General features: G+C 42.6%; 1 protein-coding gene across 1 annotated transcript; it reads left to right on the forward strand.

Annotated features, from left to right (window-relative positions):
- Positions 1-15: 15 nt before the first annotated feature.
- On the forward strand, positions 16-16194 carry TPMT (thiopurine S-methyltransferase). Its single transcript, XM_066625589.1, has 9 exons — positions 16-129; positions 3300-3445; positions 5126-5218; positions 8739-8871; positions 9998-10050; positions 12676-12750; positions 13247-13332; positions 14174-14218; positions 15920-16194. The coding sequence occupies exons 2-9, from the start codon at positions 3312-3314 to the stop codon at positions 16030-16032; spliced, it is 732 nt and encodes a 243-aa protein (XP_066481686.1). The 5' UTR covers positions 16-129; positions 3300-3311; the 3' UTR covers positions 16033-16194.
- The last annotated feature ends 5791 nt before the right edge of the window (positions 16195-21985 follow it).

Raw genomic sequence — 21985 nt, forward strand, 5'->3', positions numbered from 1 at the left:
TCAGCGCGTAGCGAGGGGAGGAGACAGTGTTGCAAGGCTCGGGCGTCCCTCCTGGCCGGGCAGGCCGAGAGAGAAGGCAGGCGCCTCGGTGATTGCGGGCTAATCGGCTTCCCTTGCCTGCAGCCTGAGGTAAGCTGAAAGCCGCTCCAGTGTTTCAAAAAAGGAACAAAGGTGGGGAGCTCCAGGTGTTGACTGCGGGGCTGAGCAGCTGGAACACAAGGCGCACTTTAGAGGGCTGTTCACACGTGCGCCTCTTCACGTGTAGCGCCTCTTCCTTTCTTATCGCTTCATGGTTCAGGAGCGAGGGCAGGTGCACGCACGCGTGTACATTGCTTGAGCTCTCTTCACTGAGAGCTCAATCCTATGCCTGTCTACTCAGAGGTAAGTCCCATTGTAGTCAGTGGGGCTTACTCCCAGGAAAGTGTTGATAGGATTGCAGCCTGTGAGCCCAATCTTAGGCGTGTCTACTCAGGAATCCTGTTATAGTCAATGGAGCATACTTCCAGGAAAGATTGTAGCCTGACAGCCCAATCCTATCCACACTTTCCTGAGAGTAAGCCCCATTGACTCTAATGGGACTTACTTCTGAGTAGACATGCATAGGATTGGGCTGTGAATCCCCATTTGAATGATGCTTTTTGTCCAAGGTTCTAAAGGCATTTATCCTGCCCATTTTAGTCTTACGGAAGCTCTATCAGGGCCCAGTCCTATCCAATTTTCCAGGACTGCTGCAGTTGTGCCAGTGGGGTGTGCACTGCATCCTGTGGTAGAGTCCTGTGGGGCAGTCACTGGGGCCTCCTCAGGGTATGGAAACATGTGTTCCCTTACCATGGGGCTGCATTGTGGCTACACTGGACCTGGAAAGTTGGATAGGATTGAGTCCTAAGTTGGGTTAAGCAGAGAGCAAAAAGATGGGCCAAAGGTTATCCAGCAAGTGTAATGACTGAGCAAAAATTGGAACCAGTTTTTTTTCTCTAGCCCAATTATTTTCAACCTTTTTCATCTGGCACACTATGACAAGGTGCTAAAATTGTCAAGGCACCCCATTTATTTTTTGACCATTGACAAAGCACACCATGCTGCTGGTAGGGGACTCAGAGCCCAATCCTATCCAACTTTTCAGCACCGGTGCAACCACAATGCAACCCTGAAATAAGGGAACAAATGTTCCCATACCTTGAGGAGGCCTCTGTGAAAGCCTGTCCACAACAGGATGCATGCAGCACGTGCCCCACTGGCATGACTGCACCAGCACTGGAAAATTGAAAAGGATTGGGCCCTCAAATCCCCCAGTTACTTACTAATAAATGATTGTCCTCAATGTCTGGCAGACCAGACATTGTCTGCAATGTCCCTGCAGACCATCTGTGGAACACCTGTGTACCACAGCACAGTGGTTGAAAATTGCTGTTCTAGCCACTATACATTACTGCTTCTAGCCTGTGATAATTATACTAGCCATGACCCATTCCATGGTCATTTGTTGCAGTCACCAAGCGATGTGAAGAAGCCCTTAATTACTGGCAGCTGGGTGTGTGAACCACTTCATTGAAAAGTGCTCTGTGTGAGGTGAAGTGAAAAAAAACAACTCTGTGGTGTTTATCTGTCATGGCCCATTCACACATGAAAGTCATCATTAAATGATGAATATGCACAGGCTTGATCCCCAGACTAATGTGTGAATAACTGGATCTCTTGAAAAGTATTGTGTTTTAACTAATGTAAGGTGATACAAAAGCTTTACCTATGGTGTCTCATCTGTGGTGACTCTCTCTCTCTCTCTCTCTCTCTCTCTCTCTCTCTCACACACACACACACACACACACACACACACACACACACGTTATCCCTTGATGTTTCTATCAATATGATGAACATACATGTGTGAGCCTGTCTCTAGTGACTTCTATAGAGATGTGAAGTTACAAAGGGTGGGGAAAAAACCCTAGCAAGCTTAACTAGGTAAAAGGACACACAGTCTGAAGGTATATTCAGGTTTCATAGACAAAACCCCCAGCAGGTGCATTATTAACTCATCCCTCCCAATCCACTGAGATATCCACTGTCATCACCTGATTGGGATTAGCGTTCTCTCCAAGGCACCAACAATCCAGATCACTTATCAAGAATAAGGTGGCAGAACTTGACAGTTGCCTTGCAAAGTCAGTGTTCTGGTGGGCCGATTGGTTGCTGGGCAACTCCTGGGCAGGAGGTCTGGCTCAGCTGGTAGAGCTGCCACCTTGTATGCCTGAAAATCTGAGGCTGCCAGTTCGAAACAACCGGAAGACCCGAGAACTAATGACATGCTGATATACTGATGAGCTGACCCTCGTGGCAGAGAGGAGTTGCTGTCAAGTGGAGCGTGGGAGGCGAAGAGCCAGAGAGAGGCCAGACCAGGAAGGAATCCAGCTGGAACAAGGAGTTCTATGAAAGACTAGAACTATTCAATTGTAAAAATCCTTATGGGGGTTTAGAACAGCCTGCCTATGTAAACCACCTTGGATTAAAAGTCTGAGGAAAAATCTGACGACCAAAGAAAGGCGGTATATAAATATCTGTATAAATAAAATAAATAATAAATAAACTGCCAAGTTTATCCTTCTATCTCTCATCAAGCAAAGTATCTGGCATGCTTGGCATACATAAAAATGTGACTCTGAATGTGCAATCAACTACCCCAGCTAACTGCTAAACTGGTGGTGGTTCTCTCAGATCTAGCAGATGGAGACCAACTGACTCTGTTCATCCTAGTAGAGTACCTTTATAATGGCTGATGGCTGGTGTTTCCTTTGTCTCTTTTCAATTTCAAAGCCCCTTTGGGATAAGTAACCATCTCTCATAAGTCCCAAACAGGCGCCTCTTTCCCACTGACTAGAATAGGAGCAATCCTATTAGAAACTGGGGATATACTACAGCATTATATTGTGCATATACATGTTTACAAACTTAGTACATTTTCTGAGCTTGGCCAGTGGGACCTATTCTGTGGTATAGCTCCCATATTGCCTCTTGTGTCAATCAAAGCTCATTCTGTAAGGGAAGCACAGGACTGCAATGCCTTCCCAGAAAAAAAAAAAACACAGTGTGTGCTTTAAAAAGCAATTGGTGTGTATTACTAATGCAACTTCTGCAGATTCTACAGCATTTTAAAAAAATTCTATCATCTTTACTGAATTTAAAGTGGAGGGAGAATAGCATCTCTTTGTAAACTTATAGAAAGATTTTGTCTTAAAGACTAGGTGGAAATTTTAACCAGTGATCCAGATTCACAAATGTGGAACTTTTTTCTCTGTACAAAGGTTGCTGAAGTCATGGAACATTCCTTAGATGCATCCAGAAGAGAAGAAGGTGTTAAAGCCCAAGAAGGCAGACTGGTGCCAAAAGATGAATGGCTGCAGAAATGGCAAACAAACAATATTGCATTTCATGTTGAACAAGGACACCCGTATGTACTGTATTCTAGTAATGCCATTTTATGTTAATATTGCTCTTTGTAGAAGACTTTGCATCACTCACTGTCTTGTAAAAGAACTATGTTTATGGGAGGACTTATTTATATGGATACACAGAGTTATTTACTGCTAAGACTTCCAGTTCACATTGATTTATCCAAATCAACTTAATTTGCTTCACATACTCACAGGATGTGGTAACCATACTCCCCTGGAAAAGCAGCAAAAAAAAGAATATAACTATAAGTGCGCTGTGGAATGTGAACAGTGCTTCAGAACAATGTCTACCAGTTCAGATAAATGCTAAACCATAGGCTAGTACAGGGCTGGCCCAATCATGAAGCCACATGATATGCTTGCATCGGAGAGTGAGAGGTCAGTAGACTTGTTCACTCTCTTCCACTACCTCCTTCCAGCTTGCCAGGGGTGCAAGTCTCATTGATCTAATTCCCACTTGCTAACAGTGAGCAGAGTGGAGATAGCCACTTCCTTATAGTGCTCTGTCACATGGTTTTACTAAACTAGGAAGTGTGAGACTTTTGGTTTTACATACAAAGTTTGAGTAAAAAAAGGCACTTTATTACTTTGGAGAAGTAAACGAGCCTAACTCCTCTAGGGCTAGCTAACTTTGCTCAAAAGCTATAGTTTGGCATTACATTTAAACTATGCCATCTCTTCCTTATAAAGTAATGTGGTCATTGCAGAACCTTCATAATTTACAGTCTTTATTTTCTTCAGAAAGTATGTTTCCAGACCTTATGGGGAAAATACATGCCAGTGCCTGTGCAGATTCTGTGGTTCTCAAATTTAGGGTTTGGGTTCAGCACCCTTCTTTTGAGGTGGCCTCTTCTTTCTGCCTCTTCTGCGTGCCACCATCTTGGATTGCGTAAGATCTCACACAATCCCACATGGAAGTGCCCAAGACAGCCAGGAATAAGTGTCCCCTGGGAAAGTTCCATGGTGCTCCTGTGAGTTTGCTACAGTGCCATTAGGCACCATAGTGCACAGTTTGGGAACCACTGATGTAAGCTGTCAGAAATTATAGCTAGTGAATCAAGGCATCACTCATAGGAACTGCCCTGCTAGATCAGAATAACCGTCTTTCTAGTCCAGCATTCTGGTTCTAACAGTGACCAGGTAGGTGCAGGGCAAGGATGTAATAAAGACTACCTCCTGTGTAGTTTAACCTGGTTACCTCACTTGGAATTTTAGACATGCAGGCCCCTTTACAGCGCAGTCCTAAAGGCAGTGTCAGATGCAACAGCACCAAAGCACTGCATCCTGCAGCCCCACAGCAGCTGCTGGAGGTCTCCTTGGGAGAAGGGGACTTTTGTCAGTGCAGGGTATCACAGGCATGCCTTACGGCACGTTTGTGACACCCACACCAGGACTGGATGTCCATGCTGGTGCTGGCCCAGCCAAGTATTGGACCCTCAGTCATGTCTCTGTTTATCTTGGGCAGGGTCAAAACTGTGCTTATAATCTACTTTCATGTACTCCTGTTATATCAATTCAACCTTTTTTAGTAACTTTTTTTTTAACTCAAGCTCTTGAAATACTAAAGTTCTCTCAATAGCTGAATTAACAAGCATTTTAGCAAACTTATTACATTCTGCATGCAGAATTAGTAAAGCTCAGTTATGCTGTTTAAATTATTTCCTTTTCTTCTGCAGATTTCTTAGGAAGTATCTGGATATTTTTCTCAATGGCAGGACAGGACTGAAGTTATTTTTCCCACTTTGTGGCAAAGCCGTTGATATGAAATGGTAAAATGTGCTATTCAAGGGTCATACTGATTTTCACTATTTTCTTTTGTATCATTGTAAACTTTGCCTCCACATAGGATATGATCCTGGTTTAGAGCAAACCAGGATTTGCCAGGTTTGGACACACCAACAAATCTTGGTTTATTTTAAGCCATTTCTGCCCAATGTTGCATATACGCAACAGGGACCAAATGTGTACATTGTACACGCAAAAATGAGTTGAACCAGGAATGGAAGCCAAGGGGAAGAAGGGGAGTGTGTGAACCTATGCAAGTAACACTAAACCTTACTTAATCATAATTAGCATTGGATCTGAACTGGGCCAGAATAGGATAAATACTGTATGCTAGGTTGAGAGAAATGGGTGATAGGGAGCCAAGTAAGAGGTGTGACTAGCACAATGAAGTATGTTAGGCAGTACAGTATAGTTTTTGCTTTGATTAACCCATTTTAGCATAATCTCGTCCTGCAGAGGGTTTAGTGCACATATACAGCTCCTCAGTTTTGTTTTGAGGTTACTTTATGGCTCTGTGGGGTGTCAGGGAAGGAGATGAAGGCCAAAGGCCAACCAAGGAGCATAGTGCCTAGTAGTTAGCGCTCAGCAATCCTGTTCCTGCTCCCACTTTCTCTTTTTACTGGATCAGCGGCTGAATGGAGAGAAACTGGTAAACCTACCTACTGCTATCATCCCAAACTGACCAGACCAGGTAGAGGGGGAATGTATTTGGAAATAATCATCCATCCCAGAACAGCACAAAGTCCTGTAGTTTAAAATGAAATCAAAGGAGTATCCATGTGCTATCAGATATGGCAACCCATTGAATAACCTACGAACATGGATTAAGTCAGTAAGGAATCAAAACAAAGCCCATTTATTCAAACCTCAACAAAAAAGGAATGAAACCAAGGGAGTAGAAAAGTGCAAAAAAGCAGGCTGGTGAAAAATGCCAGCACTTGACACAAAAGATAGCTTGACCAAATAGGATGCAGTAACTAGTCATGCCTAGTAGAGGAAGCCAGGATGCTAGTTAAGAACCAAGCAAACATAACCCCAACCTCATTCCCTAACATTTGCAGGCTGACCTGAGTTAAAAGAGTAAGCAAAAGAAAATTAATTCCCTAAATCCATCTAGCTAGAAATACAGTCTCTATTGCTAGGTGCTTTTGTTGTCCCAGGAACTTACTGGAGAGTAAGTGGGTGTGCCTTCAGTGAATTAGTACAAGGTTCCCACAGCAGATCTGTGGTAAACACACCCAAGCATTTCTGTCCTTGAACTTGTTTTATGATGTTGTAAAGTTTACTGATTAGATTAGTGGAAACCACCTGGCTACTTTATCCCACCTACAGAGGCAGGTTGGGCCAATCTCAGTAGGAGACTTGGCTAAGAGTTATTTTCCTCGGGGGAACCTAGACGTAGAGAAGGATTGATAAGCATCCAGCCAGAAGGCTGTTATGGAATGGCAGTTCAGACAAAGGACAAAGCCTGCTGCAGGAGAATATATCACCAACTTTTAGAATACTGAGTCATCACAGGGACCTCTGGAGGATTGGAAGTATCCAAAAATAGAGAAAAATGGGGGTAAAGATGAGAAAACAGAACATTTATCACAGTGCGTGTGAGCATAGATCACACAGGTGAATGCCAAAACATGCAAGGAGGCAACATTGCTGAGTTTCTGGACATTCTTTATATTGTGTTTCATATGATATGCATCTGATTTACCAGGCAGCTCCTCTCACTTTCAGAAACTTCAGCCTGGTAGTTTGTTTGCAAAGGACTAGGCACTACTTCAGTTTTACTTCAGAAATAGTGCAAAAGCATCAGTATTCAGCAGGAGCCCTTTGCAGGCACCCACTGCCTGAATCAGCAGTGCAGACCGCCTCTGCTTGTGGAGGGAGGTCTGGTGAACAAGTGGGTGTTCTTCCATCCCCCCTTCATTTACTTACAAAACTCATGCTTTATAGCCTTCTGTGTCTGCACATCTTCTGTCTGAAATGAACTGGCATGGGGACTGCTGGGAGCACTGCATCTTTAGCTTGTGTTCATTTTAAACAGGAGTAGAGCAGGAAGACTGCATGCAGTGATCTTTGTAAGTACAGGGAAGGGGTAGGTGATTGGGCAGGCTCCAGCTTTCCTTCCCCTGCATACTTAGTGCTTCACAAGAAGCAAGCTGGCAGGGAGAAGTGATTTGGAGCCACAGTATCTCCCCCCACCCCACTTTCCTCCTTTAGCAGCATTGGAGGGAAAAGGAGGCTGCCACTGCTGCAATCCTCTTCCAATGGTCTCAGCAGGTCAGAAAAGGATTGCAGAGCCCAGTAGAGTAATGTGCTGAAGAGGGTGATGGACAAATGGGCTGAGAGCTCATCCATGCACTGCCCCTCTAAGGTTGCTGGTCCCTGGCTGCTCCATTGATACATTTCAGGCAGCCATATGGATGAGCCAGCCCTGCACATAGGAATCAGGTGTTAGAAACAACAATAGAGAGGTATGGTGTTTGGTGTTTAGAACAATTGAGGACATACATCAGTACTTTGAATCTGAATGTTGCTTAATCTGCACTGGATAACTACTTCCAATCCATTCAGATGCAAATGGGTACTGTGTGTGTAGAGGTGGAAATGGACAAAATAGTCTGTGAGGGATTCACAATGACACTTGTGACCACAATTAGTTTGTAAGTCTTTAGATGACATGTAATTCTTTCATCTTTTTTTTTTGTTTACTACAAGAAACAGATTGGACTTGGTTTGTTTCTTGCTTTATTTTTGAGAAACATGGGCAAACATTCAGAAAAAATACCACCTATGATGCTGGGACAGTAACACAAATATCCACTATTTATGAAGGATCCAGGAGTAGAGCTCGTTTAGCGAATGTATTTCTCATAGTCCCTGATTGGGAGGGATGTTTAAAATTTAAGGGAGAATAATCTAGCAAAATCTCATTTTGGTGCTTAATCCAGAGTAATTTCTATCACTATATCACAAATGTATACCCTTGTATACATGAAACTTTTCTTACCTGTAGGCAACAGTGAGAAACCCATATAATTGATACACTCTGTCTTGGACATATGTCTTCTCTTGGACATAGATATGTGCATTCATTATTTGTCTGTTTTCATGAATTCTCAGTGTCTAAGTACTATACAGTAAATGCAAATACATATAAGAACTCCAACACTAATTTTTTTGAAAAAGAAAAACAGCTTACATTTGAAACTATGAGGAAAAACCTCAGGGGGCACAATTTGAAGTGGAAAAATTACAGGTGGGAAAAAAGTTTTAAGCATTCCCTCCTGTTCCCCTAGTACAGCTTTTCTGCTTCAAATTCTCCTATCTCAAGCCTGAGTTTTCTTTTTATGTCAGTTGCCCATAAAGTATACTTAACTCTTCAGACACAAGAGGATGAGGAGTGGCCATTCATTTCACCAGCCAAGTAGACTTTGAATGTTTTCTTTGGGTTGAAATATGGTGGTAAAGCATAAGTAAACATGTTGCCGCTATTGTTGCACATAGGTTAGCTGACCTGGGACACTCTGTTGTTGGTGTGGAAATCAGTGAAAGTGCGCTAAAGGACTTTTTCTCAGAACAGAATCTTTCCTTTGCTGAAGAAACAGTTCCAGAAATCCCTGGAGCTAAATTATTCAAGGTTTGTATTTCTCCCCCCATACCTCACCTTAGTTTTTGTTGTCCAAAAACTGTGTGTATTTATTAATGCAGCTAAACACATAGAGACTTATAGATGTAAACTTAGCTCCCAACAACCTATGCTTGCAAATTAGAACTGACCTTGAGAATGTGTGTTCCCTCCTCCCCTCTTTGGAGACATTTTTTCACAGTGTTAACCATGATCTTCTGCTACTTGTGCTCTGACAGAAACTATAGTTCATACAAACCACACTTTCCTTATAAACCAGATATTAAAACCTATAGTTTGAAGTAGGTTTTCAAACTATAGTAGCAAACCACATTCTTATAACCATGATTTATATCAGTGCCCTTATAATACTAAACTTTGACTAACACCAGAAAAGGAAGTGAGGTAGGAAATTTCTCTGTTGAGGAGAATGTGTGAGGGGCTTTATTTTCTACACCTAACCAAGAAAAGGTCTTTTTTTTCTACCTTCATCTCTCCTAATGCAGTGGGTGTAGCAAAACAATCAAATGTTTAATTTGTGCTGGGTGAATTACCACTTTTGACCCTACGTTTGAGCCTTTAGTCCTAAATGCTGCTTCTGTACATTTCTATTTTCAGCCATAGAAAATAAGTGATTGACTTATCACTGTCAATCTAAAATCTTGATGAATTCCTCACACAAATTGAATTTTTGTGTAGGAATTGCCCAGCAAATCTCCTGGAGGTTGTTAATGTGATGAAAACTTGAAAATTTGTTCCACTGCTTGTACCCATGTTAGGAAGCAAAAGTGGATTTGAAACATGCAGTTTTCATAGAATTTTCCAAAAGAAAGTCCTGTGTATGTAAGAAGTTCATTACATTTGAAGTAGCCATTAAACCGATCATGAGTAAGATGCTTTGTTATGCCCAGTTATGCAGAAAATCTTTTCATGTCCACCACAGAAAGCAGCAGTGGAATAGAAGTTCCACTGGGATTTTCCTTTCAGGGATTTTCACATTAAAAAGATCTGTGTAGTAATGATTCATTCTGCTTTTTTATTAAATGTTTATCTAAAGAACTTATATCTCACCTTTCTCCCAGTGAGGGCAATCATAGTGGCTACTTAAAGGTTCTTTTCCTATTGTTGTTTATTGCAGAGCACATCTGGGAATATTTCTTTATACTGTTGCAGTATTTATGATTTGACCAGGTAGGAACAAAATGGTGTTTCTCAATCTTTCCATAATCAGTAATTCCTTTCATGACATTGCATCCTTTTAAATCCAATCTCACCAAAGATTTCCTGAAAAATAAAGATGTGAGTGCTACATCTGCTATACATTGCATCTTCATCATTTTAATATGGTACTTTGTTATTCCCAGAAGCAGGATATAGTGGTTTTGTATTTTTTTTTATTCCTTCAAAATACTGTCCAGCAGTGGCATCGCTAAGGGGGTAATGCATAAAGGAGGGTGACACCACTAGTGACCAAAATCGCTACAATTGCGGTTTGTAGGAATAATACCATCAGGCTATATATTATTCGATGTGTAACTTACAGCAGAACAAAACCAGACAACAAAAAAAGCAGAGTGAAATATCTCCATTCTATCAAAAATTATGACAAAAAAACCTGAAAACAAAAATGCAACTGCCTTATGAAACAAAAAAGTACATTTCCGTAATTCAGAACAGATCAATGAGACAGATTGTTCAGAGTCAATGAGACGTTGTTATGACACAGCATGGAACCAATAAGGTGTTAGTAAGGTGAGACCCTCGAGGGAGGTAACAGGACTAGTGACCAAAATTGCTAAAATCACTGTTTGTAGGAATAATACCACCACCAAAATATATCAATCAATGTATAATTTCATGCAGAATGCAATGAAACAAATTGCGTTGAAATATCTATGTCCTATGAAAAGGTATAGCCAAAAATCCAGTGGGGGCAAGGTGATGGTTCATCATCATGCCCACCACCCAGGTTGTTGCCCCGCATACTGTATGGAAGGAGGTCCAACATGGGAGTGACTCACTGGCCTCGTGCACTGGGTGGCGCAAACCCTAGTGATGCCACTGCTTTCCAGTTCATACATCTCATGAGAACACTGAAAACGCTCATTGTACTTGTAGTATTGTACTTGTATTTATACATGTAATATTATTGGTGCCTAAGTAGGAGTTCTTGGTGTAGTATATAATCACTAAAATCAATGGGAACTTGCTGTTGACTTCAAAAAGATGTGGATTACACTCACAGGCTGAGAGGTAACAGTAGACACAGCAGTGCTCTTAAATGGTGTTGTTGCTTATGCATAGCAATCAGTCTGTTTACTTAAGCCAGTGGGTCATGACCCCAGTTGGGTTGCAAAGCCTCATTTGGAGGCATCAAAGCCTGTGCAAGAGAGGCCTTGGGTCCAATCTAATCATAGTACAGGTCCAGCCTATTTATACACTGATTTTTTATACACTGATTTGACTCAACACGAATGGCCTCTGCAAATGAGAAAGAATGTGCTGATCCCTGGAGAAGGGGAAAAATGCATCCCTTTAAAATCAGTTTTAAAAACTGAACAGTCCTTTAACAGCCTCCTTAATGAGAGAGAGAGAGGGCAGCAGGCTAACCATCAATCCTTCTCTCTCCTTCGGACCCCTCCCTTCCCCCAGCAGTTTCCCTTTAAAGGGATTTCCCTTTAAAATTTCCCTTTAAAATCAGTTTAAAAACTGAACAGTCCTTTAACAGCCTCCTTAATGAGAGAGAGAGAGGGCAGCAGGCTAACAATCCATCAATCCTTCTCTCTCCTTCGGACCCCTCCCTTCCCCCAGTGAAAGAAACCTGATCATTTTGCATTGGTGAAGAGAGGGACTGAGTGAAGTGCTGATGGATTGTCTTCTTAGTGACTCATAGAGTCAAAAGGTCAGCAAGGCTGTTTTTCAATCACTGGAGCAAAGAAACTTTGTTTTTTGAAATGATTTGCTATAGTGCGTTTTTTTTATCCAGGTGAGTGCTTGGAACGGAACCCACATGATAAATTATTCTCAACCTGTACTGTCTTATCAATACTGAGTTCCTGAGTGTGAAATCAAGTAGCATTTCCATGACCTAGTTAAAAATTAATGGGGTCAAGACGTGCATTGTTTGCAGTAATAGGTTTTTTATTTACCCATTTTCTTTACTGCATACCTGTAATTTTTTATTATTTTGTGTAATTAATTAATTCAAAATCATGCTGAGCTTAGATGCTTGGCTTTTCTTTGACTAATGAATACATTGTGTTTTCAACAGTATCATTCCCACTAGTAAGCATACAATGTGAAGCTATTTAGACTTTCCCCAACTGTGTCAAGCTACCAAAGCCTAGTTATTAGCAAAAATGGTTGACTGATTTCTGAACTGCAGAAATTGATCATTGTCCTTTGTGAACAAGGGACGTTTTAACAGGAATTTGGGGCCAAACTAGGTGAGAGGAAGATGTATTGTGCATCCTGTCTGGTTTAGCTCTAGGATGCATGGAGGGAGGGAGCTTAGCTTTAGAGCCCAATTTACTCATGCATGCCCTGCTCCTCATGCTGAATGCATGAACTGCAGTCATTTGAAAAGTACTGAGTGGATACAATGTGACTATGTTGTTTTTCTCTGTGATAACTGTTTCACACATGCATGTTGTCAGTTAATACTATAGTCATTGTGTTGAATGTGCATGTGTGAATTCATCCTAATATCCATGATAGTTGCATGCGCAGGATCCAAAGTAGGCAGTTTTCATAGATAATGAAACCATAATATTTACAGTAAGTTACTTATAGCAACTTTTTTCTCTCTACTTATAGTACAGTTATTGGCAAGTTCGATGGGATCTGGGACAGGGGGTCTCTGGTAGCTATTAACCCTTGTGACAGAGAACGGTCAGTAATTTGTATTTATAATTATTATTTGGAATATTTGTATACTTTTCAACAAAAAGAGTGCGGACAAGGATGCAAAATGTGGCAAAACCACTGGAGGGAGGGGTATACAGAGGTTTTAGTATTTTGCCCCCACAGTGGTTTTTATCTTGTACTCAAGATACTTAAGATCAAAGTATTAAGCCCTCCTTTCCCATGCTATGGTTTTAAAAATGTGTGCTGTGGCCATATTTTAGAGCCACCCATGAGTTCTCTTTATAAATAAAAATAACCCCCCAATGGGCCATGTTGCACAATTAGGCTCACGTCTAGTTTGACCCTTACAGTATATCTGTCACTGCCTCTAGGCTTCAGCTGCATCACAGCTGCAGCTGCAGCCTTAATATTATATTCATAGAATTGTTAAGCATACAAAATGCTAGAATGCTGATTTTGTTTGTTGTATATTTCTGTGCTTTGTTTTTTTACACAAATGTTTGAATTTTGTTCTTTTTAGCTATGCCAATTTGATGTTATCACTAATGAACAGACAATGTTGTTATCTTCTGGTCACCTGTTCATATGATCCAAGCAAACATAAAGGTAGGATATTCTGGCCAAATATTCTAGGAATCATGAGAGGCTTAGAATACTTCACACGACTTGATTTCCAATCACGAGGTGACCTTTTGTTTTTGCAACTGGTGGTTAATATGCAACTGGGGAAAGGAATTGGGTCCAACATGAGATTCCAGGGCAGAATGAATTTAGCAAGCTCGCAAAGTCAGGTTTGCCAGTTGTATGTTGGTCTGTGATTCCAGGGCTGCAATGGTGCTTCCCAATATATTCCTTTGGACACAATCCTAACCAACATTCCAGCACTGACCTAGCCACAATGCAGCCCCAAGGTAAGGTAACAGACATGTCCTTACCTTGAGGAGGACTCCTTGACTGTCTCCCCACTGCAGAATGCAGTGCATGCTACATTGGCACAGCTATGTCAATGCTGGAAAGTTAATTAGGATTGCGCCCTTTGTCTTGTTTTTTTCCCCTACCTACTGAGCCCCCAATGCAGTTTATAAAAAGTCCAGTGAAAATATAAATAGATCAAAAATGGTCTTAACCATACAGTCATTTACTCATAAGGAAATCCCTGTCCTCCTGAAGTAAATGTGCATGTGGTTGCATCCTAAAACAGGTCAGATAACTTTTATAACGTGGGATCAGGTTTTAGGGATCAGGATCAGGCACTCCAATTGTGCAAGTTCTCTTTACACTATCTCTTCCTCACCATTTTGTCCTCTTCCCATCACTGAACTAGGTTGAAAAGAAATTAGGTACACTCCTAATTTCAATCTGAGAAATCAGCTGTGCTGGGGGTTTTCAAAATGAAATCGGGACATAAGTTTGGAGAACTTTTTCCTGATTTTTCCTTCTTTTTCAGGCCCACCATTCTTTGTTCCTGAATCAGAAGTGAGACATTTATTTGGTGAGTCTACCTAACTGCAGTTTTGACATCTGTTAATAAAAACCCACTGTATGGTTACATAGGAACAAATTGGTCATTTCAGCTGTTTGGAACAAACAATAGTTTGTACAGTTGTTTGCTCCCTACACAGGATCTAGAAGCACATGCAGTCTGAAAATAGACACCAGAAAGGTATCAATGCCCTCAGAAGCCACTACTTCCCCCAAAAGTATAGCAGCTGATGGTTTTGTGCTGGCAAGAAGAAACTTGACCTGTACTTCTAGTTTAACAGATCCTATCTCCTTGTAGTTCAAGGTTACTTTCAGTGCTGACCCCCAATAATTTAACCTAGATTTTTCTATTGGTTCCTCTTGGCATAGTTCTTGTTCTCCGTTAATGTTTCAGTGCTCCTACTTACAGACCAAACTGGCATCCTTCATCTCACTTCACCCAAGCTGCTTCTGATAGTGTCCAATCTGGGAGACTTGAGTATGTTGGTGTTATTTCAGGCGCACTCTGAATATCCATCCTTTGTAGTCTGCATTGTGTCATGCAGAAGCTTATCTGTACCACTGGCAGCATAGTCAGGAGCACAGTTCTACCATATCCCAATATAAATAGAAATAATGATACTCCTTTTTGTGCCACTACCTGCAGTACTTTAGCTCCCTGCATCTTTTCATGTTTTTATATGCAAGTACATGCACAGAAGGTCATCGGATCATCATATGCGGATATAAGAGTGTGCATTAACAGAAGTGTCATATAAGCACATTCAGTAGCCATTTTACTTTCTGTGTACGCAGGCTGAAGTTTTTTAAAACTGGTATGACAGGAGATTCCAAATGTTTTTTGAGAGCAGGCTCAGAAGAATGGATTTGAGCCTTAAATGACAGCATTTCATATTTTTGTCTTCAGTACATAGTCCTATCATGCAAAAAGTTTTGGACAGTGATACTTTCTAGAATTGCTATTCAGAAGTAAATCCCTTTGAGTTCAGTGGAACTTGGTCCCAGGTAAGGATTGCAGCACAAGGCAACACTTAAAAGATGTAAAAATTATTTAGAGAAGTAGCAGTAGGGGATGAGAGTAAGCAAGTATAACTTGTGCAAAAACAGAATGGCTAATGGTGAGTGTTGCAAAAGAGTTCAAAGGAGAACAGTTTGGGCTATGTCTGAGTAGAAGGCAGATTGTGAATAGGGTGCAGTAAGAACCAAAACAGCATTTTCATTGTGTAAACAGCATTTCCATGTCAGAAGTTGTGATTTATCCTAGGAGAGTTTTATAATCAGTTTTCCTGAGAGGAGGGCACCTCAGTACTTACTTTTAATATTTGCTAAATATGTTGGATGCCCTATGCAGAATTCTAGTACTATTTATGCTTTCTTCCTTATTTTATTCAAGTAACCATCCTGCAACTGGTGACTAAAAATAAGGGAGAAGGCTTTGCCCTTGCCAGAAGAAGGCTCAAATCCTAACCAATTTTCCAGTGCCGGTGCAGGTATGCCTTTGGGGCATGCACTGCATCCTGTGGTGGGGAGGTAGTCACAGAGGCCTCCTCAAGGTATGGGAACATTTGTTCCTTTACCTCCTGACTACACTGAGGCTGCACTGATGCTGTAAAGTGGGATAGGACTGGGCCCTAAATTCCTTGCAATTCCAAAACTGCCTTTTTTTATTCATCTCTAGAGCTTTGATTTATTGTTCTCACTTTTCTTTCAGGCAAATGCTGTGATATTAAGTGCCTTGAAAAGAAAGACTCTCTCTCACGGATACCTGAAAAGTGGGGTTTAGATTATTTTTGGGAGATCATGTATATGCTTGTATTAAAATAGCAAGGTGATACTGAGATTCATGAATGCACTCAGGAGCTGATGACTTGATTGCAGGACAGCTTTCTTTTGAATATTTTCATGTTCTTGATTTTTTAGTTAACTTATATCTGTGTTTTAAATTCAGTTTCTGAGAACTCTCACATAAAAATAATGTTAAGTTTGTTTTGTCTCCTGAATTTTTTCATTATAAAAAAAATGATGAAGATTGGAGTTGACTAGCACAGTGTGGGGTTAGAGCAGTGGTTCTCAAACTGGTGGGTTGTGACCCACCAGTTCGTGTAATACTTCCCCTGTCCCTTTAAGCACTTCCATTTTGCAGGAGGTGCCTTGTGCCCGCTTTTAGCAAACATTCCAAGCCTTGGGATCCCCGCACTTCCCACAGCCTGCTACAGCCCTGCCTTCTTGAAGTAAGTGCAAAACACCCTCCCTCGTCCCCCTTAGCAATGCTTGTCGCAGCCCTAGCCCCTCCCCCACAAGAACTTACTGAGGGAGTAAAGCTCCCTTAGAGTTTGAGAACCTCTGGGTTAGAGGGTTTCTGTACTTTGCTAGCTGCTCCTGTCTTCATTTCACATCCTATAATAGTGATGATTGGACTGTGCAGTCAGAAGATTGAGAGATGATTTGCTTCACTAATGGTGCATCCAAGCCACTTAAAATTCTGCAAATACTGGATCCCTGACCATTATTCAAAATATTTTTATCCTGTGTCATCCTGCACTCTCGGTGACTTAGGGCCAGTCCTATTGGACCCTAGAGCCAGGGCTGAGCTCCAACACTGGGTGACGTAAACATGCTGTAAAGCACATTTACTGCACCCTCAGAGTAGGGAGTGCAGGCCCCAGGCCAGTGCCAGTCAGTGTTGGGTCCCAATGCTGGGTGGAGGACACCATGTGGCTGCCCAGAACAAGGTAACAGCACCGGGTGATGGAACAGGTTTTTAGGGTGGGGGGAGGCATTCCAGGGTGGGGGGTAGGGCAAGGAGAGAAACCAGCCCAAAAGGAGGGTGGAACCAGCAGAGTCCGACACTGCAAAGCCCAACATGGAGGCTCTCCAGTAGCGCCATTGTGAGGCCTGCGCCCTTACTCAGGGGAAGGGAATGAACATTTTTTTCCCATGAGGAGGCTTCCGGTGGCCTCCACGGGGACGCGGGATACAGCGCTTGCCATTTGGGCTCCACTGCAGCCAGCAGCCCCGCCGGGGATAGGATTAGGCTGCCCATTATAATTAAAGCTTTAATTTAGGGCACGATCCTAACTTGCATCCAGTGCAAGTTTGGGGCCAGAATCAACACAATCTGGGGCAAGGGGAAAACTCTCCCCTTACCCTGTGTCATGCTGCACTGGCCCCAATGGGTCTACTCGGATCTGTGCCACCTCAGGAAGTGGTGCTAATCTGAGTAGAACAGAGCAGCCAAAGGCTGCTCTGCACCACTCAGGGTCAGGATCTGGCATAACCCCTGGATCCTGGCCCCGCCTCCTGCTCCCTCCCAACCCACCCCTGGGAACGCCTGCCACCCACCCTCCCCCTGCCCCGAAATGCCTCCTCCCCGCCCTCCCAATGCTCCCCCAGACCCCTGCATCGGCCGAGCTTGGCCAATGCAAACTTACTCTGCCAGGCCTGGATCCAGCATGGGGTTGCCAGCGCAACAACTTGTGCTGGCCTCACCGACTCCTTTGTTGATGGAAACCTGCCTTACAGCATGTTTGCAACACTCCCGAGTCAGCACAAGTGACTTGTGCCAGCTTAACCCGGGGATTAGGATTGTGCTGCAAGTCATATAATTTATATTAATAAAAACAAGGGTACCATCAAGTAAAAACAGCAGCAAATTAAATATTCAGCTCAGCTGACCTCAACTTTCAAATATCTTTCTAAATAGAAAGATCTTGCAGTCCATTCTGAAAGCCATCAGAGATGTGCTTCAGTGGAACTCTTCAGGAGACTATTTCACAACTGTCAGTTCTCCGCTGAAAAAGCTCTAATCCTAACTTAGGCCAACAAGATTTCATGGGCCAAGACACTCAGTGCAGATTTTAACTGACAGGAAAGGAAACATTTGAGAAGAGGTGGTTCCATTAGATTGTAAGTTGCAGGCAATAAAGGACTGTATAAAGCTAAACCTCAATTTGAGCCTGAAGGACAGCCAGTAGCTACTGAAAGCACTATAACATTTGTTGTATATGCTCCCACCTCTTCCAGCAGACAAGTAGCAGTGTTTTGTACTAGCTGAAATTTCTTGGTTGTCTTCAAGGATAGCATCATAAAAAGCACCTTGCACTAGTCACATTCCAAAGAGATAAAAGGGTGGCAAGAAAGAAGTATATGCAACGGATGCATTGACAGAAACAGCCACAGTTTCCAGATGTAGTGAAGTTTAGAGATACTTGCAGACATTTCAGTGTGTTAATAGCAACCTCATACACCAAAACGATCCTTCTAGAACATTTGGCCACTCCACCAATATTGTCCCCATCTTGTTTTTTATTGTTTCTTACCCTGCTCAGTCCCATCCACTTGACCATTGCCTCCAAAGATGGATACTCTAACCAGAGTATCTGTTTAGTTAACAAAATATTGGTATCATCAGCATATTGATGAAACGAAATTCAGAGAACCAGATTGTCTTAACGCAGTGGTTTCATGGATATCCTAAACAACATGAGTTACAATTGATGTCCCTGGAACGTTATATGACAGACTGAGGGGTTGAGTTATTGTCACTGATTACAACTCTTTGAATTAGTCTAGTCCAAAAAGGTTTGGAACAACTCAAGAGCAATTCTGGTAACCCATGTCAGATGTAACATTCCCGCCAAAGGAGAGGTTGGACACAGGTCTGAATTTACAAGGTCACCCGTGCTCAATTATGGTTTGATAATATAAGGCCTGATCATTGCCTGCTGTAAAGAAGGTGAGATGTTGCCATCCTCAGATAAGGCACTGAGGATTTTGGTAGGTATATCCCAAACTCTGCTTGACTAGCTTTAACCAACCTATCATTGCGACCCTGAGTGAAGTTACATATGGTGTAACTTCCAGTACCATATCCAAATCCTTTTTAAAAAGTAGGCTAAATGGATCCAAGAAATTGACCCAAGAGATGCTTCTGGCACTTCTTGTGCAGACTTGGCTATAGCAGCAGCATCCAAGTTGGATTAGATTTCAGTGATTTTTAATCACTCAGCAAAGAACAGAGAAAAATCCTTTCCATCAGCTAATGCTCACCCTGACTCAGAGCCTCTAGTGAGTCAGTTCTTGGCAAATTAACCCATTCACTATCAGAAACTGTTCCTGTATAGACTGTTCAGTTGATGCAATAGCAGGGGAGGGGGATATTTCTTCATCACTACCATCCACTTTGTATGCTTGCAAATAGCCTCTATACCATGCCTGCATTTGTTTTTTTTCTGAAACTCATATAACAAGTAAAGTATTAACTTTCCTTGGTTCCCCTTTTTCAGGGAAGCCTGAAATTTTTGAGGAACGCATGGCCAGCAACATTAAGGGGAATAATAAAAGCTTCTTCAAATATGTTAGCAGGAGGAAACCCGACAGAGAAGCGGTTGGCCCTCTGGATGGTGAGGGAGGGAAAGGGGAGATAAAAGGAGACTTAGAGATGGCAGAGAAATTAAATGAGTTCTTTGCATCTGTCTTCACGGCAGAAGACCTCAGGCAGATACTGCTGCCCGAACGGCCCCTCCTGACCGAGGAGTTAAGTCAGATAGAGGTTAAAAGAGAAGATGTTTCCGACCTCATTGATAAATTAAAGATCAATAAGTCACCGGGCCCTGATGGCATCCACCCAAGAGTTATTAAGGAATTGAAGAATGAAGTTGCTGATCTCTTGACTAAGATATGCAACTTGTCCCTCAAAACGGCCACGGTGCCAGAAGATTGGAGGATAGCAAATGTCACGCCTATCTTTAAAAAGGGAAAGAGGGGGGACCCGGGAAACTATAGGCTGGTCAGCCTAACATCTATACTGGGTAAGATGGTGGAATGCCTCATCAAAGATAGGATCTCAAAACCCATAGATGAACAGGCCTTGCTGAGGGAGAATGAGTATGGCTTCTGTAAGGGTAAGTCTTGCCTCACGAACCTTATAGAATTCTTTGAAAAGGTCAACAGGCATGTGGATGCGGGAGAACCCGTGGACATTATATATCTGGACTTTCAGAAGGCGTTCGACACAGTCCCTCACCAAAGGCTACTGAAAAAACTCCACAGTCAGGGAATTAGAGGACAGGTCCTCTCATGGATTGAGAACTGGTTGGAAACCAGGAAGCAGAGAGTGGGTGTCAATGGGGAATTTTCACAATGGAGAGAGGTGAAAAGCGGTGTGCCCCAAGGATCTGTCCTGGGACCGGTGCTTTTCAACCTCTTCATAAATGACCTGGAGACAGGGTTGAGCAGTGAAGTGGCTAAGTTTGCAGATGACACCAAACTTTTCCGAGTGGTGAAGACCAGAAGTGATTGTGAGGAGCTCCAGAAGGATCTCTCCAGACTGGCAGAATGGGCAGCAAAATGGCAGATGCGCTTCAATGTCAGTAAGTGTAATGTCATGCACATTGGGGCAAAAAATCAAAACTTTAGATATAGGCTGATGGGTTCTGAGCTGTCTGTGACAGATCAGGAGAGAGATCTTGGTTTGGTGGTGGACAGGTCTATAAAAGTGTCGACCCAATGTGCGGCGGCAGTGAAGAAGGCCAATTCTATGCTTGGGATCATTAGGAAAGTATTGAGAACAAAACAGCTAATATTATAATGCCATTGTACAAATCTATGGTAAGGCCACACCTGGAGTATTGTGTCCAGTTCTGGTCGCCGCATCTCAAAAAAGACATAGTGGAAATGGAAAAGGTGCAAAAGAGAGCGACTAAGATGATTAGGGAGCTGGGGCACCTTCCTTACGAGGAAAGGTTACGGCGTTTGGGCCTCTTCAGCCTAGAAAAGAGACACCTGAGGGGGGATATGATTGAGACATACAAAATCATGCAGGGGATGGACAGAGTGGATAGGGAGATGCTCTTTACACTCTCACATAACACCAGAACCAGGGGACATCCACTGAGTGTTGGGAGAGTTAGAACAGACAAGAGAAAATATTTCTTTACACAGCGTGTGGTTGGTCTGTGGAACTCCTTGCCACAGGATGTGGTGACGGCATCTGGCCTAGACGCCTTTAAAAAGGGATTGGACAAGTTTCTGGAGGAAAAATCCATTATGGGGTACAAGCCATGATGTGTATGTGCAACCTCCTGATTTTAGAAATGGGCTATGTCAGAAGGCCAGATGCAAGGGAGGGCACCAGGATGAGGTCTCTTGTTATCTGGTGTGCTCCCTGGGGCATTTGGTGGGACGCTGTGAGATACAGGAAGCTGGACTAGATGGGCCTATGGCCTCATCCAGTGGGGCTGTTCTTATTTTCTTAATGAACCTCTGGCCCTCCGGAGATTTGTTGAAGCCCGCACTGGCCCAACGCAACTGCTCTCAGCGTGAGGACAACTGTTTGACCTCTTGCGTGAGCTGTGGAATGAGGGCTCCCTCCACTGCTTGCTGTTTCATGTCTGTAATGCAGTAGCAGCAGCAAAGGAAAGGCCAGCCTTGCTTCGTGTAAGGCCTTTTATAGGCCTTGAGATATTGCAAGACCTTCATTCATTCATAGAAGTTCATCTTTAATATATTCATTTATGTAAACTTATGTAAATTTATTCAAATTTTAAATGTAAATTAATTCTTTTTTTCCCCGGCCCCCAACACAGTGTCAGAGAGATGATGTGGCCCTCCTGCCAAAAACTTTGGACACCCCTGTTTTAGAGGGAACAGCTATGATGTGCATGTACAACCTCCTGATTTTAGAAATGTGCTATGTCAGAATGCCAGATGCAAGGGAGGGCGCCAGAATGAGGTCTCTTGTTATCTGGTGTGCTCCCTGGGGCATTTGGTGGGCCGC

This window comes from Tiliqua scincoides, chromosome 4 (genome assembly GCF_035046505.1).
Source record: "Tiliqua scincoides isolate rTilSci1 chromosome 4, rTilSci1.hap2, whole genome shotgun sequence".
In the NCBI taxonomy this organism is placed as follows: Eukaryota; Metazoa; Chordata; class Lepidosauria; order Squamata; family Scincidae; genus Tiliqua; species Tiliqua scincoides.